This window comes from Juglans microcarpa x Juglans regia, chromosome 4S (genome assembly GCF_004785595.1).
Source record: "Juglans microcarpa x Juglans regia isolate MS1-56 chromosome 4S, Jm3101_v1.0, whole genome shotgun sequence".
NCBI classification, from domain to species: Eukaryota; Viridiplantae; Streptophyta; class Magnoliopsida; order Fagales; family Juglandaceae; genus Juglans; species Juglans microcarpa x Juglans regia.
Genome location: NC_054601.1, coordinates 12,913 through 26,758, shown reverse-complemented (window position 1 = coordinate 26,758; position 13,846 = coordinate 12,913). Strand labels below are relative to the sequence as shown.

At 38.9% G+C, this 13,846-nt stretch overlaps 1 protein-coding gene across 2 annotated transcripts in view; it reads right to left on the bottom strand.

Annotated features, from left to right (window-relative positions):
• LOC121262748 (brefeldin A-inhibited guanine nucleotide-exchange protein 5) overlaps positions 1–13,846 on the bottom strand; it is a 44,101-nt gene that overhangs the window by 18,938 nt on the left and 11,317 nt on the right. For both annotated transcript variants that reach the window (XM_041165339.1, XM_041165340.1), the window contains exons 12-21: positions 6,061–6,183; positions 5,911–5,964; positions 5,709–5,797; positions 5,461–5,557; positions 5,250–5,345; positions 4,946–5,146; positions 4,566–4,676; positions 4,224–4,408; positions 1,115–1,741; positions 493–910 (exon numbers count right to left, since the gene is read on the bottom strand). In XM_041165339.1, coding sequence (XP_041021273.1) covers positions 493–910; positions 1,115–1,741; positions 4,224–4,408; positions 4,566–4,676; positions 4,946–5,146; positions 5,250–5,345; positions 5,461–5,557; positions 5,709–5,797; positions 5,911–5,964; positions 6,061–6,183 — 2,001 coding nt within the window. The remainder of the gene's footprint in view (positions 1–492; positions 911–1,114; positions 1,742–4,223; positions 4,409–4,565; positions 4,677–4,945; positions 5,147–5,249; positions 5,346–5,460; positions 5,558–5,708; positions 5,798–5,910; positions 5,965–6,060; positions 6,184–13,846) is intronic.

Below are 13,846 nucleotides of genomic sequence, written 5' to 3'. Positions count from 1 at the left end.
TCAGATTAAAATTGGTTACTTAAAAAAAATATAGAACTTTTTTGAAAAGAACATTAGAAATAAACATGGGCACAAAAACCAGACCGTTAGCATTTTTCTTTTTCTTTTAGGGGTGGGGGCTCCAGCAATGAAGGCTTTGGGAGGGAGGGGGTTGATGATGATACAGTCCTAGCTTTCAACATTTCCTGTTCCATTCTCATATTCATTCTTGAAGGAATCTTTGATAATGGAAAGTAAGTTCTAATCTAAACTAGAAATCCCACAGCAAGAGTACTCTCTCAAATCTGCCTGCCCAATTAGTTCTTTAAGTTAACTGTTCCTTTCCATCTAGTGACGAGACTAATAGGTAGGAAAAGTATTTGCCTTACCAAAAGCATTTAAAGGACAGGCAAATAGGTGAATCACGTTACTACCCACAATACTTGTCCATCAGAGAAACGGCTATTGACTGTACTGAGCAAATTTAGTTGGTTTTTCAGAATGAAGAAATACCATGCGTATACGAGCCATGTTGTAGTAGCTGATCTCCACAAGTTTTTGCAAGCTGAAAACTCGAGCTGGACTTTGTTTTAGTTCTTCAGCTGAAACACCACAGAGAGCAGTGAAGAACTCCACGACAGAATCACTGGGCAGTTTAACACTATTCACAAATACTTGTTCAGCAGGTTTTCCAGCCAATTCTCGTAGGGATTGAAGGAGGGAGTCTTTTGAGATCTGGTTTGATCCATGCATGACAGTAGCAGCAATACCAGGAGTTGATGTGATAAATTCAAGTCGGGAAACACATTCCAAAACTGCATTCCATGTGTCTTGAAGGGAGTCAGTCTCTGAGTCACAAAGTGCCAACAATGTTCGCAATGCTTCCACATTTTTACTGCGCATTTCCTTTGGGGCATGCAAGAATGTAAATCTGAAATAAAAATAAAAAGATAGAAGTATTGAGTTCAAGAATCTTGCACACATTAAAACTTTTACTGTTTTTCCATCAAGTAAAAAGTTACTCATACTTTCCCAAAAGATTTTCCACAAGAATATAAGAAACAGAATGAGATATTAACCATGATCCAAAAAAAACAAAAAAAATGAGAGAGAGAGAGAGAGAAGATTATGTTACCTGACCAGAGATGTTAAGAAAGCATAGCGCATGGTATCCATCCCAAGAACACGTGTGATATGTATTCCAGCTTTAAATCCCTCCATACAGAGAATCACCCTCGGCTTATTCTCTCCTTCCTCCATAGTAACGGAAAAAGTAGCAAGCAAAGGCCATCCTACAGCTTCAACCATGGGCCTTACAAGTTCAATTTGCTGTGAAGTGTGGAAAACTCCCCTCCTTGCTCCTTGACTCCGGAATATGGCTTGCGTTTGCTTAATAATAGCTTCACTCTCAGACTTTGCATCTGTCGATGACTTTCTTCTTGGGAGGGCCAGATTAAGAATACTGACAAGGCGGATTCTCTCTTCACCTTCTGGCCTCTGTCTGCTGCTTTTTTCAATACCGACTGAGTCATCTTTCATTTTAATCTCCTGTTTAACAATAGAATTATAGATCTCTTCTAGAAGTTCTGTAGGGGCACATTCTTCTGCATCATTCATGGCATTCATACGTATAAAATCCATCTTGGACATTTTAGGCCACACCATTGGATTATGAGCATCCGTATTCAGCATTATGACAGCATATGCAAGAACATATGCAGTATCTGCATTTTTGAAAAGACTGGGATTATCTGCACAATACCTGACAGACACAACATATACAAACCTGATTCATTATTCAGCAATAAACTGTAAGAGGCGGATGGCAAGAAAATAAACTCCGTTTTCCACTGCCAGAAAGATAGAAACCATGCGATCAAATTTCTAATTTCAAAATGAGCTCACTAAGTTTCTCTCACTCCATTTAGAACTCGATCACTGTGTAGCACTGTTAAACTGGCGGCTAATTTATACTGGCACAAGCAGTAAGTATAAGCATTGAGATTAAAACTCTCCACTACGCAAATTGCCACAACCCAGCATACATGAAAATCAACTCTGATCTACGATACTAATCCTACAAAACAGACAGTAACTGCAGCTTCTTGCTTGGATGAAAAGTCCAGAGATTATTAGATCTTACAACTTCTAGCACATGACACAATTTTTTTTTTTTTTTTGATAAGTAATAAGAGATTTTATTAAAGTAAGTAGATAGGCATAACCCAAGTACATAGGAAGTATACAAAAGGAAACACCTAAATACAAGCTATGAACTAGAGACTAGAAATTCTAAAAAAGAAGCATTTAAAATATCCCCATTTAGGACAAGAGTTTTCGCCCAAAAGCAAAGAGTTCGAAAGAAAAACTCTCTAAATTCTCCAACGAACGTTCTTTGTCATCAAAACAACATCCATTCCTTTCATTATTTATTTTTATTTTTATTTTTATGTCGGGGAACCTCTCCAAGGTAGGGCCCTTCGAACCCACTCCTATAGAGTAAACCCCAGTCCCGTGCATTACACTCTCGAAAGTTTCCCTACATGGAACATGTTAAATTGTTGGCTTTTCACAGGGGGTCTGGCTCCAAAGGATTGTTTGCATCCATGAGGTGTTGAATCTTGGACCTTGAAGAGAGTGATACCCCAATACCAAGGCCTTCACCACTTGGGCCAACCCCTTGGAATTAGCATCCATTCCTTTCTAGCCATAAATACCAAATTAAACATAGAGGAATTATCTTCCAAATATCAGCAATATGATGGCTGCCCATATATGCTTTCCAACAAGCCAATAGATCCACCACTCTCTTGGGCATCACCCAAGCACCCGACCTGCTGAAAATCTCATCCCAAATAGTCTTTTCTACATCATAATGCAGAAACAAATGATCGACCAACGCCCCATCTTTCTTGCACAAGTAACACCAGTCCAAGCAAATTATACCTCGCTTCCTCAAATTATCCGTTGTCAGGATCTTCCCAAGAGACACCAACCAGCAGAAAAAAGCAACTTTAGTCGGAACCTTGGATCTCCAAATACACTTCCAAGGGAATTGGTTGACACAATGGCATGTCAGCACTTTATAATAAGAACGAACAGAAAAAATTGAATTTCCAGTATGTTTCCACAGCATTCTATCATCTCCTCCCTGCATCATTTTTGTGTCATACAATCTACTGAAATAGACAGTAACAATCGGCACTTCCAAATCATGAACATCTCTAAGAGAATCTCACATTCCATTGGGGAATATTACTTATAAAAAAAAAAAAAATTCCATTGGGGAATATTATTAGAAAATGATACAGAATAAGCTACAGTGGTGTCTTTATCCCTTGCCATTCTAAATAGGGATGGCAAAGCATTCTTGAGTGCCAAATCCCCACACCAAAGATCAGGCCAAAAGCAAATCATATCTCCTCCTCCAACCTTAAACAAAATGTGGTTAGCAAATTCCCCCCACCCATTCCGTATGTACTTCCACAAGCCCACACCATACATACTTCTAACTTCATTAGAACACCAACTCCCCCAAGCCCTCCCATATTTAGCATCAATAATATTTTTCCATAACGCATCCCTCTCTAATTGATATCTCCAAAGCCACTTACCAAGTAGGACTTTATTAAAAAGCCTCAAATTACGGATCCCCAAACCCCCACAAGTAATTGATGAACAGACTTTATCCCAACTACAATATGGAGCTTCCTGTCATCCCCAAGACCACCCCATAAAAAATTACAGAAGATTCTTTCAATTCTACTAGCCACCCCAATGGGCAAAGGAAAAAGGGAAAAAAAATACGTTGGAAGATTGGACAACGTACTTTTAATCAAAGTAATTCTTCCCCCTTTGGATAAATAGATCATTTTCCACCCAGCCAACCTTTTTTTTTCTCCATCCCTATTGTGTCGATGCTCCAAGAGGCCAAAATTTCAAAGGTGACAATTTAATGCTTTCACATGCATGGCAAGTCACCACTTTCCAAATTACATTTTCTTACTCATTTCTACTTAGATTTTTGCTCTTTCATTTTAAAAATCAAAGTAATTGAAGAAGGCCATAAAATAGTATACAAAATTATTTCGTTTCTCGATGTTGAAGACAGGAAATAGGAACAGGGAACTAACAAATAAATGATGAAATCTGTAACACTAGCACACACGCATTTTCACCTTTATGCACACGCGCGTGCACACACACACACACACAAAACAACAACATAACACACCCCCAAATACCTTTCTGCAAATTTTTCCATAATGCGATCTATCTTTTGAGCTTCCCCTGGAAGACGGAATCCTTTAAGAAATTCACGGATTGCATTATCAAACTTCATTCCAGAAAACTTCATGGAATCTACATAAGCATGCATCACAGCAAGAGGAAACTCTTCATGGTGACCCAAATAATCACCAATCATAGCCTGAAATAACAAAAAAGGGTCACTGTTGAAACAAAAGGACTTAGCTTGATAAGAAAATAAAACGCAAACAACTGTGCCAGTGATTATAGATTGACATTCATGCTTAGTTCTTGCTCCAGCATGAAATTTCCTTCTGGATTATATTAAAAAAATCCACCTTGTCCAAGCTGTGAGTGCTTCTCAGAAATTGGGCAATCGAAGCAGGTGTATTCTCCAACAACTTATTTGATATCAGATACTCTATGCCCTTTCCTGGTTGCCTGTTAAACTGAAAGATGATAAAAACCATTAAGTCATTCCCAGACTACAGCCAGAGAAATTAAGGATAGGTTGAAAAAAATTCCAAAAATTAAACTTGCTCTTCCTTTCAGATAAGTTTCACTACCCTGTAAGTTCCAAACTTCAGCCTAAACCTTCATACCGTTCTTACATGGGCAGAATATGCCTTTTGAGATAAAGCTCATAGGGTAAAGTTTTGAATTGTACAAATATTTCCACCTAACATGCCAAGTTATCATCCAAAATATCATCAATTACCACAGAGATAGCAGCTTCCATTGTAGATTTGTGAGCTTTTGCCTTCTCAAAGTTACTGGTGATAACTTCCTTGCTTTTCATCTCAAGAGATTCTTTAACAGAAATCTTTTCTTCTGGAGACTGAGTGTCTTTAATCTGCTTTTCTGATTCTCTATACAGCTTCTCCCATTCAACCAGTGATTTAAGTACATTCACAAGGCACTGGAAAGGTCAATTAGAGAAGGGGTCAGTCAGTAACCTCTGCTAAAAAATATAGTATGATTAGATTGCTGATTTCTAGAAAACCGGATATAAATTAACCTACCTGAAGCGACGATCCTTTTACAGATGTCTGTGACATGGCAACTGAATTTGGATCAGCATTTTGAGTTCCTTGAGCTATTTTAGATAGCGTAGTAACCTATATGATATGTCAGAAGACAACACATATCTGTTAAGTCTGTAACAAAGCATCTTAGATAAAACCCAAAATGCATTAATAAACATCACTATGGGAATCATATGCAAGATCATACCATGCGTTCAAATAAGTTTGGTGCCTCAAGATCACAATCATAGTTCACAAATATGTCAACGAGCATTTGAGGATCCTTGCATATTTTCTCAAGCATCCTGCAGAATTCACTCTTGAACAAAAGACTTGAAAGGAAAAGAACCAAATAACATAATGACAAGCCAACAAAAGCTGAAAGCAAACTAATGTGGCTACATACTTATCTGTATAGTAACTGTGATATCCAATAAATCAGAAAGAACATTTTACCTAAGCACACTTAGTTTTTGGTTAGCCGGAGATTCCAAGCCATCCAATGTTCTTATAACTATTAGGGGAAACAAGACGCCAATTTCACCCTGACAGTAAAATTTGGTACAGATTAAAAAAACAAAGGAATATTGAAGCAAATACTCTCACCAACAAAAGAAGTTGCTGAAATAATCTAGCAAGATAATATTGAATTGCATACTTTAAGACTTTCCCTGAATCTCAACAAAAGCACTGAGAAAATTCCAGTTGCATACTGCCAAGAAAGAAATGTATGATCAGCAACAAAATTATTATTTTGATTCTGGTAAGATCAGAAAATGGAAAGAAGAAACATTAGATGCAATCAGACCTGAAATATCACAGGGGATTGTGAAACAGAAGCATGCAACAAAGCATATGAAAGATATGCTTTCACTGAGTCAATAAAATGGAAGTTCTTTGTGAAAGAATAGCTAACTCCTTCCAACAAACCCTGAAATACCATATTGAGAGTTTAATACACAAACTATAATTGCCTTGAGTTAACAGAGGTTCTTAAGAAGGTTGAATACGTATCAGCTTGATGATTTACTTAGGCCGTATTCTCCTTTTATAAACATGCTTTTTCTTTTTATATGCTTGTATAAGTAACTAAATCATGGTCAAAGTGCAGAGGGATGCAACCCAAGTACACAGGAAACATACAATAGGAAGCATCCAACTAGGGAAGAAGAAAAAGAATACAATTCCATAAAATCTAGGAAACCAGAGGAAAAAAAAAACAATAGTGCATACTTATATATATATATATATATATAAAGCAACTGTGCACAGCCATACAAACAGAAGGGAAATTGAACATAATGGCTCTTTTTCCTGCAATGCCTAATTACCTCGCAGTGAAGTGAAAGATGATCAATGCTTTCTCTGCTCTGCTTACACATAACACCAGTCTACTACTAAATGTTTCTTTCTCAAGTTTTTTTGTTTTTTGTTTTTATTTGTATTTTATTTTATTTTTATAGGTAATCAAAGAGTTTTATTCATAAGGAAAAAAAAGGCATAGCCCAAGTACACACGAAGTATACATGAGAAGTACCTAACTAGGGTTTACAACAGAAAGTAAAAAATCATGGACATTTAGTCCATTAAAATCAATGACCCCCTGCCCATAAGAACATAGTTTTAAAAAAGAGAACTTAGCTCATCTGTTGTCCTCTCGCGATCCTCAAAGCATCTATCATTTCTCTCCTGCCAAATACACCAACACATACATATAGGAGCCATTCTCCAGATTGCTGCCACTTGTGGATTAGCTTGGAAGACTCTCCAACTTGCTAGGAAATCCACCAGTCTAAGAGGCATGACCCATGATAATCCAATTCCAGCAAAAAAAATCATCCCACATAGTCCTGGCCACCTCATAATGTAGAAGCAGGTGATCTACTGATTCACCATTCTTCCTACACATGCAACACTAGTCCAACACCATTATCTAACATTTCCTCAAATTATCTGTACTAAGAATCTTGCCCAAGAAAGCTGTAAAAAAAAACTGCTTTTATAAGAGCTTTCGTCTTTCATATATTCTCCCATGGAAAGTGGTCATACCCGGGCTCATTAGAACTTGGGAGAACAATTTGGCTGTGAAACTACCTTTCTTGGAGGCACTCCAGTTCATCTTGTCTATGGTACCCTCAGTCACTTTGACAGAATATAGATAAGCAAAGATCTCGGTGATAGCCTCCAACTCCCAATCTTGTGCTACCTGAATGAAATCTACATTCCATTGAGGGGAGCCACGAGAGAAAACCAAGAGATCAGCTACCGCTGCATCCTTTGCTCCTACAAGCTCAAAAATGGTAGGGAATGTCTTTGAGGCTTTGTTAACCACACCATTTGTAATACCAAAATTTGACACGAGAACCATCAACCACCACAATACGTGCATGTGGAAGGTCTCCCAGCCTTTTCTAATGTTTTTCCACAAACCCACCCCATATGAACTTCATACCTCATTCTAGCACCTTCCCCAAGCCTCCCCAAACTTTGATCATAAGCTTTCTCCATGTCTAATTTACGAAGTAACCAGATTCTCTAGATTTGAGTCGCCCATCCAAAAATTCATTTGCAATTAAAACTGAATCTAGAATGTCTACCTTTGACGAATGCATTTTTTGAGGCTTCAAAATTAACTTCTCCATCACCGTATTCAATCTATTCGCTAAAACTTTCGAACGTATCTTGTACTAGGGGTGGACAGCTAGGGCGGGGGCTAGATGACCCCAGCGGGGCCCCGCCCCATTATATAAAAAAAAATATATTTTTAAATATTCATATAAATAAATTGTATATAAATATATACAATTTGTTGAAGACTTGAAGTTGAATTCAAGTCATTGCATTGCTTTGGCCTCCTAAGTTAACCTTTATATAGGAGGCCAATGCAATACAATATAAAAGAAGACAATGCAATGAAATGAATACAACTCTAATGAGTTTAAAAACTATATTATTAGTTTTTAGATTTTTGTTGTATATATAAATTTTAATTTACAATTTAAATTATGTGATAATTTGGGTCAAAATAGTTTTTAGGCCCAATGGGCCATGGGTAGTGGCAGGGGGGGACGATGTGTTCGACCCCGCCCCTTGGCACCGAGGCAGGGTGCCCCGCATGGTGCAGGGTGAGGTGTGGGTAAGGGTCCACCCCGCCCTGCACCATGCAGGTATCACCCCTATCTTGTACACTCTATTCACTAGGCTAATGGGACGATAGTCTCTAACATGCATGGACCCCATCTTTTTAGAATGAGGGCTAAAAAAAAATAGCATTAAGACTTTTTTCAAACCTTTCATTAGCATGAAACTCTTTAAAACACCCTCATAAGGTCACCCTTGATGACTTCCCAACAAACTTGGAAGAATCCCATGGTAAAACCGTCAGGGCTAGGAGACTTATTGCCAGCCACGCCACGGATTACTTTGCACACTTCATCTTCTTTGAAGGGCCTCTTGAGCCACCTTGAACCTTGTTGGTCTAATAATGCAAATGTTAATCCATCAATTTTCGGTCTCCATGCATACTGTTCAGATTGGAGGTGCTTGTAGTAATGTATGACGTGGTTCTTGATGGCTAATTGGTCCGAGGAAACTCCTCTATCTACCATTGACATCTCAATAGCATTGTTCCTCCTATGTGAATTAGCCACCTGATGGAAGAACTTCGTGCACTTATCTCCCTCCTTAAGCCATAGTGTCATTCATTTTTGCCTCCAAGAGATCACCTCCATCAATATCACTCTTTCAAGTTCTATAACTACATGACTCCTACGAATTCTCTTGGATTCAAAGAGAGTTTTTGCCTCCTCCATGCCCTTCAGACACAGTAGCTCCTCCAAGAGAGAGCATCTCTGTTGGGCCACGTTTCTAAAAATTTGGTCATTCCATCGTTTTGGATACTTTTTCAGCGCTTCTAACTTTTTTTGCCATTATGAAGCTTGGGGAGCCTTGGAACAGTAAGACGACCACCATTGTATAATCCTGTCTACACAACTGTTAGATTTGGGGCACATATTATCAAGTTTAAAATACCTTCTGCCCCCTTGGATGTCTCCACAATCTAGGATGATAGGGAAATGATCAGAGCATAACTTGGGTTATCTTTTTTGAACTACATTTGGAAAATGTAACTCCCAATCTGTAATTATCAAAAACCTATCAATCCTTGACCAAGACGGTGGGTGTTCTCGATTGTTGGACCATGTGAATGTACCTCCAATTAATGGAATATCCATAATCTCATATTTGAAAATGAAATCAGAATAATCCCTCACGGCGGGATTAAGGTGTGACACACCCGACCTTTCGCTCGGAAAGCGAGTTGCATTGAAGTCACCCCCCATACAGCTTGGTAACTTCCACCAACTAAGAAGACCCGCCAACTCTTCCCACAATAACCTTCTTTCAGAATCAATATTAGGGCCATATACTCCTACAAATGCCCATTGGAATTAGTCTTCTATATTCTAATGAGCAAGCCATAGTAAATTCTCCTACATTTCTCCAACCTTTCCACCACCCTTTTATCATACATAACTAAAACACCACTGGATGCCCCTTTAAATGGCAAGTATGACCAACCAACATGTTGACATCTCCATAAGTTTCAAACTAATTCTCTTGTAATATGATCCAGCTTGGTCTCCTGTAAACAAATAATATCACCCTTCCACTGACGAAGTAAGTTTCTAATTTGGAGCCGCTTCTTACTCTCATTTGGCCCTCTTACATTCCATGATATAATTTTTGGTTTCATAAAGAGGGTCATCTTTGCCCTTCGCTTGAAACACCCCCGGTTAGAGCTCCTCTCCCCTACCTTATCATTCATTGCCAAAGTAAGCCTCTTTAGTTCTCTGTCTCTCTGTCTCTCTCCCCCCCCCCTCCCCCTTTATTTTAGCCAAATTGAGATATGGATCAGATCTGGTGTGTGCATATCTAGCATCTATAGTTGTGAGTAATGCCATGAATTCATCTTCGAAACTCTCGCATGTGATCCCTACACAATGCTTAATCTCCATAACTTTTTGAATTACCTAATCTGACACACTGGGATGAAACAAGTTTAGGGGAATAGGTTCTTCCACCATCTGTTGTCCTGCCCCTCCCTGCGTCTTCCCTCCCTTCAACCACCATTTCCAGCAACTGTTGCTTCATCCTTCCCTTGTTAGACTCAAATAAGACCAAAGTTCCTTCCATTTTGCCTCCTTCACGGTATGTAGAGTTCCCCCCACTGTTTTTGCACTTTCAAAGTCAACAAATAGTTGTTTCTAACCTAATTTATCATTTTCCGGTGTTGGTATAGTCAACTTCGTGGCAAAAAGATTGGACATCAACCTAGATGACTCCGACACAAGTTTCTGTGCTGCCCTGCAGTGCTCTAACCCTCCCAACGACTCTTCCACTCTCATTGACATATCACATTAAATGGGCTAAAGTCTCGGTTTTAGACACTGGGAGTGTCACCTTAGTAGCAAGTGTAATGGAAGTCAACCCAAAGAACTCTGGCGCAAGTTTGTGTGCCACCCCACTGTACATTGACCCCCCTGATGGTTCACAATTTGGCGTCGACGTCCCCTTCTGAGCAACGTCCTTAGTTTCCATCGCTAGTACAACGAAAAAGAATCGAATACAAGCCTAGACGTTTTTTTTTTTTTTTTTTTTTTTTTTTTTTTTTTTTTTTTATATAAAAGTAAGAAAACTTATTAATCCTCATAATTAGGCATAGGCCAAGTACATAGGTGGTATACAAGAGAGAAATACCTAATTACTACCTACGAACAAAGAAAGAAGCATACATGTCATTAAAATTTACTCCCTCTAATACAATAGCCTAAGCCCAAAGTAACAAAGAGAAAAATAGGTCTCCAATCCCCCCAATGAGCATTCTCTATTTTCCAAACATCTTCTATTCCTCTCATTCCATACACCACATAAGACAGAGGGGTACCATCTTCCAAACCTTTGCTACTTGGCAATTTCCCCGTATGCTGCACCAACAAGCCAAAAGATCTGCCACCCTCTCTCAGTGCACTTGCCATCTTCCCCCATCCCATACCATCCATCGCTTCCGAGATGAAGATGAAGTTACATCTACCACTGTTTCCATACTCCACTAATGCCATGTACTGACCACGGGCATTGGAGCATATCTGCACAATGAAGCTTCTAGCTCCCTCCCGTGCAGTGGTGTAGAAGTCCTTTTTTTACCCTTCAGATAGTCCTCCAGTGATTTGGGTTGACATCCCTAGCCTCACTATTTTCATGAACTTCCTACTCCTCTTAGTGATGACCATGGAACTTCCATCCAACTTCAAAACAAAGAGTGTAGATCTCTGAGTGTTTCGAGTCCACCATAGTCACACTACCTTTACTAGATAATATTTATTGACAACAAAAAAAAGGAACACATAATCGAAGCACATGAGGTATACAACAAATACACCAAATGTGAGAGGGGGAGAGATAGAAGAGAAGAGGGCAAGAAAGTCCTGGAAAGTAAACTAGAGGGATATAAACACAAAGGAGATTGTGTTTGCCTTAGCCCAAGCCCAAGCCCATGTCCACTTTACATATAAGGCCTTCTAAAGTTCTGTAGTGTACTTCAACATCTCAGTTCCTCTTTCAAACATTTTAGGACCCCCTGCTCCTCTCTTTCTACCAAGCCGAATTTGGACAAGCTACCACCATCCTCTTTTATGTAGAGCCTGGATTTAGTTTTTGGTACAATAGACTACCTCAGACCATACTTCTTTGCAACAATACCCCCCTGCTTCACTTCCCTTTTTGTCCTTTCCACTTTGCTGCAATGTCGATGAGTGGCCCATACTACGCGACACCAACACCGGTTTCCTTGCTTCACCCATTGCTGCCTCACATACGACTTGATTTGCTTCCCCTTCTCCTTCCCCTTGTCTACCACCCTGTCTAGACATAAAGACAAAGCTTGAACCTTGCTTGTTGGGATGACATGCATGGATAGAGCATGTTTTATCTCTAGAGACAAAATTTTCCACCCTTCCTTTCAATCCTTTCGGGATCACTAGAAGAAGGCCTCGCCACCCATTACCACCGTAATCTGTTAGTTCTAGATAATGCCCAAAAGCATTAGAACACCAGTAAGCGAAAAGTGCCTTGTTACCATCACGATCCATCTTGCAAAATTCTCTCCTTCCCTTCGATAATGAACATTCTTCCATCGTGTTTGCAAACCAACGTACACTAGCATGGCTTAACACCATCTCCTTTGTAACCTTCCTACTCCTCTCAATAATACAAAAGCTTTTTCCCTCCTCCAACGATAAAACAAACACCTTTGTTTCTATCAATAAATGTTTTAAGAAACCTGTCCATGTTGACAAGTAATAACTAAGCAGTAAACAACTGAGGGTACTGATTCTGGCAAAAGTCACCGGAGCATATCACCCGTTGTTAAAGTGTATGGAGAGAAAGTGAACTCATTCCCCAATTTGGCGAGAAGGAAATCGATTTGTCATTGGTGCCTCGTGTAGGGGAATGTTTAGGTTACGTTTGGATGTTGAAGTGAGTTGAGTTGAGATGATAAAATATTATTAGAATATTATGTTTTAATATTATTATTATTTTGAGATTTGAAAAAGTTAAATTGTTTATTATATTTTGTATTGGAATTTGAAAAAGTTGTAATAATGAGTTGAGATGAGTTGAAGTGGGTTGAGTAACCAAACAAAGCCTAGAGTCGGTTACTGTGGCTAGAGATAATGTCGTTCCCCTGGTTTCTCTTCCTCCGATTAACGATATAGTGGGTTCAACAATGGATTGGATTCTGAATAAAGATAATGGGTTTCTACAAATCCTGGGACTTTCATATGGAGAACAGGGAGAATATGAAAACCAATTTAAAGCACTACTCATTGCAATCGAAGCGAGCCACACGCTTGAAACCAAATCTAAGTTTAAGAAAAGTAGGGAGTTAAAGAATCTTTCTTGGGCAATCAACTACGATACTAAGGGAGCTAGCTCAAGTCGAGGGAAGGCTAAAAAGAGGGCTTTGTGAAGACGTTTTCGTAGTGGGATGTTTGGGTAGAGGATTATTTTCACAGAATCTAGGGGATGGGGTTGGGAAGGTGTATCGATAGGGGATGGGGTCGGGGAGGTGTATCGGACTTTGTGTATTTTGGGTAGGTTTTTATGGGCTTTTGGGTCATTAGGGGCTTTCTTGTACGGGCTAGGTGTTTTTCTTGTAGACGTCCAGTATACTTGGTTACTCCTATTGATATATATATATATATAATACTATTACTTATAAAAAAAAAAAAATCTCCATCTCTCAAACCACTTCTCTTTCTCAAATTATCAAATGCTAAAATCTTCTCCAAGGCTGCCATCCAGAAAAAAAATCTTACCCTTGAAACTTGAAAGCACCTTATTTATCAAAATACTCCTTTATGGGAAAGTAGGACCATCTTGGGGGAACACATGGAAGGATAAAGACTCAAGATTTTCTAGGAGGATGGAGTCTAAAAACTACATTTTTCTGAAGTATTAAATATAAGATGTATTACAAACTATCTAAAAATAAAAAAATCTAACCATCAAAGCTCAAGCTTAAGCCTAGC